This window comes from Psammomys obesus, unplaced genomic scaffold (genome assembly GCF_907164565.1).
Source record: "Psammomys obesus unplaced genomic scaffold, mPsaObe1.curated_primary_1811, whole genome shotgun sequence".
Classification (NCBI taxonomy): Eukaryota; Metazoa; Chordata; class Mammalia; order Rodentia; family Muridae; genus Psammomys; species Psammomys obesus.
Genome location: NW_026594921.1, coordinates 1,212 through 4,877, shown reverse-complemented (window position 1 = coordinate 4,877; position 3,666 = coordinate 1,212). Strand labels below are relative to the sequence as shown.

Genomic DNA, 3,666 nt, shown 5'->3' with positions numbered 1-3,666 from the left:
TCAGAAAGAAGAGGAGAACCTCCCCTATTGTGGACTTGGGGAGTGGCATGCATACAGAAAGGGGAGGGAGGGTGGGATCAGGAGGGGAGGAGAGAGGGGCTTATGGGGGATACAAAATGAATAAAGTGTAATTAATAAAAAATTTAAAAAAAAACAAAACAAAAAAATAAAACACAGTTATGGGTTGGATCCATTTAACCTCACAGTCACCGTGTTCCCTGATGCCACATATGTGGATGGTGATAATGATTTTAGACAGGGAACCGAGGAACTGAAGTGCAAGGCTCTGGGGAGAATATGAAACTTTCCTAGTCTATTAAACCTTTCCAAAAATCCATATTCCTCCTTAATATGTGATAGTTCACTTTCTCCATTGTGAGAGTTAAGCACTTTGACTTGATGACTTGGGACATTATGGCAAGTTCCAGGAAAGCCAGCAATGAGGAATGAGAATTTAAACGTTTGTATTACTATTATTATTAATTATGATGACGATGATGATGATGATGTGAGGTGTATAGGGCGTCCATACTGGTGGAGACCAGAAGAGGGCATCAGATGCCCTGGATCTAGAGTACCAGGGAGTTGTGAGTTGACTGGGTCCTGGGCACTAAACTCTGGCCTTCTGCAAGAGCAGTCAGTGCTCCTAACTGCTGAGTCATGGCTCCAAGCCAAAGAAAAAGAATTCCAAACATCTTCCAGTATGAACAGAGGGAGGTTGCCTTTCCAGAAGACTTCCTTTAGAATTGCTTTGCTCCTGCTATGTGCTTCCTTCATAGACTCACCAAGAAAGACTGCCCACTCAGACATGTCTAGGGAGGCAGGAAGGACCCTCCCCTGACCTACACAAACCAAGGACTTAAACCCAGATGTGTCTAGGAAGGCAGGAAGGACCCTCACCTGATCCAGATATAACAGGACATTGGTGTTGCTCACTTCTGTTCTGCTCACGTGCTCGGACCTTTCAAGCTGAAAATGAGAGAAAACATCAGTGTTATCAAAGGCCTTGGGGTTGAAAGAGGTACATGAACTATGGGATTAGAGGTGATAAAAAGGAGATTCACAAATTCACTTAAATGAATTGCAAAAATTTCTTTTCCAGTAAGAATGAAAATATACTTAGAGAAGTGAGTGCCCTCTACTGAAGGCCTGATCAATATTGTCTGAATCATTAGTAGGTAAAAATGCTCCTATACCTTTAGTACCTATTCCACATTCTCCCCGAAAGCATTTTTTGTCTATTTGAGACAGGGTTTCTCTGTGCAGCCTTGGCTGTCCTGGACTCACTTTGTAGACCAGGATGGCCTAAAACTCACTGTGGTCCTCTTGCCTCTGCCTCCCTGAATGCTAGCATTAAAGGCATGTGCCACCATGCCCAGCTGCCTGCAAACATCTTTCTCTCTACTCTCCTATTGATCTTCGGTTGTTGTTAATTTTCATACTTCTTAGAACCTCTGAAACTACATCTACAATTTTGGTATGTACTAATGTTTCCCCTGAATAATTATTGACCAGGTCCATTATTACACTTTAAAGGTTGTTGTTAGCCAGATTGTGGCCTCAGTGAACTCAGCACCTTTTGTTTCTTTTGCTGGCCGCTGTCACACCCATACCCGTGTTAGTACTAACAGTGCTGTGACATGGGTTGACGTTATTGTGATGAAGTGGTAAGCTCCTAGTCTGAGGACACAGAACATCCAAACATGTGGTGTCTGCTTACCTTCTTCACTGTGGGCTTCAATGGAATGAAACCAGATATCATCTTCACATCAGCAATCACCATGTTGGAGGCTGGACGGCTCCCTGTGTAACTGCAGACCAAAGAGTTACAGGGGAGCAATTTTCATAGGTTGAATCTTGCCCTTTTTTGAGGTCTAGCAGTAATCCTGATACAGCCTGCATGGCTTTTCCATACCTTAAAACAGGTGGCCTTTACTGTCATATAAATAGTTGTGAAAATAGACTGCATGGCAGTATCATCTGGAGAGTGCATTAAAAAGAGGTGGACCCTAAGGCTTGCTGGCCAGCCAGCAGAGTCTGGGTAGCAGGCCCCAGGCCAGTAAGAGAGCTAATCTCAAAACAAGTAGTTATGGAACCTGAAGACTCTCCTGTGCCATATATACATGTGTGTGCACACGCACAGACCACATGCACAGGGACACACGCACACACTGAGGTGAAACGAGGTGATAGGTTACACTCAGAATGACTTCTCTGCATCCAAGATCCCTTTGGCTTTTGCAGATAGATCCTATTGCTGGTTATATTTTATACAAAGATAGTGATGAATGTCAGAAGAACTGAATATTTTTCTTTAAATTATTCCTGTGGCTAAATAAAATTTTAGAAGCCCGGAAAGGCTTTTTCTTTATTGGTGAAGAAGAATAACCTGTGTGAAGGCCTCATGGAAAAGAATAAAGTATATTTTATTATGAGAGTGGGCAAGAAAGGTATCCTAAAGCAGGCTAACTAGAAATTATAATTCTACAATTCTTCATTGATCACTTTTCTCAAGTCAAGTATTTTTGTTTGTTTTACAGACAAAGCAAACTCTTACTGAAGAGACTCACTTCAGACACCGCTGAATCCTCTCTGTGAAGTGTTCTAGGAAGACAGCGCTGAAGGAGACATAAACAGAGCCAGAGCCAGAGACAGACGCTCATACCTGATTTCCAGTGAGATCTGGAAGCTGTTGTGGCCTTCGGGGTTATCACAAGTTAGAGGTAGTGTCTGCACCCGGAGAGCAAATGCAGACTGCTGCTTCTCCAAGTGCACGTTGTATTTCAGCGTCGTCTGGTAGGTAGTGAGCAGAAATCCTTTACCTGCATGCCACTGGGCCCTTGGATCCATTTCTCCCAATTTGAGCCTCAAGTGTGCAGGCAGGCTCAGCGAGACTTCCCATTCTGGGGAGGAGGCTCACACCGCACACCCACAACTTGCCCAGAATCTTACCTGAGCATACACGCATCCTTCTCCTGTCACACTGATTTCATAGTCCCCAGGAATGTCAGGTAAAGGGACCTGCTGCAGTAACAGGCGGTTACTGTCCTCTACTTGGAACTTTTGGGAAAACGTCCCTGAAGATTGGATGGTCACCAAAGGAGTTTTCTGACTTCTGGAGAAAGTAACTGCTCCATACTTGGACAAAGCATGGAGGGCCACCACAGTGTCCTGAGAGGGATGAAGACATCATTCAGTTTAGCATCAGTTGGGAAGGGCTTGAGCTCTTCCCAACGTTCATTTCAGCTGTGAAAAAGTGTCATGAGGTTTTGACTCTAATTATTTGATCTCTAGTCTTTATTTCAGGCTTTAATCCAGGATACATCTGAGAAGCAAATAACATTCCATAAAATTTCTCCTACAGAGAGTGCCCTGGCTTATGCAAACTCCCCCCAGCCAGTGGAAAATAGAAACACAAATTAGATTTTCCTCCCAGCATTTACTGTTTCTCTCCCTTTGTCCCTGATTCCCATGGTGGTGCCACCATCTTCTCACAAAATCACATTCCTGCTCTCATCCCCAAACTTTCCTCTGTACTTGGGGAGGAATCAAGAGACACCAACACCATGGCCAAGTGCTGGTCACGACTCTTTTATCAAATAGAAAACGCTGTGAGCTAGTGTTGTCCTTCGCTGCCTTGCTCCTTGGTGGCATACTCCAGAGAGG

General features: G+C 44.0%; 1 protein-coding gene across 1 annotated transcript in view; it reads right to left on the bottom strand.

The window, feature by feature from the left end:
• Positions 1-264: 264 nt before the first annotated feature.
• LOC129685647 (murinoglobulin-2-like) overlaps positions 265-3,666 on the bottom strand; it is a gene marked incomplete at its 5' end in the record, with an annotated part of 4,526 nt that continues 1,124 nt past the window's right edge. Inside the window, 6 exons of the mRNA XM_055619156.1 lie at positions 265-837; positions 901-969; positions 1,721-1,811; positions 2,666-2,793; positions 2,953-3,171; positions 3,586-3,666. The exon at positions 3,586-3,666 is cut by the window's right edge and continues 215 nt beyond it. Coding sequence (XP_055475131.1) covers positions 484-837; positions 901-969; positions 1,721-1,811; positions 2,666-2,793; positions 2,953-3,171; positions 3,586-3,666 — 942 coding nt within the window. The remainder of the gene's footprint in view (positions 838-900; positions 970-1,720; positions 1,812-2,665; positions 2,794-2,952; positions 3,172-3,585) is intronic.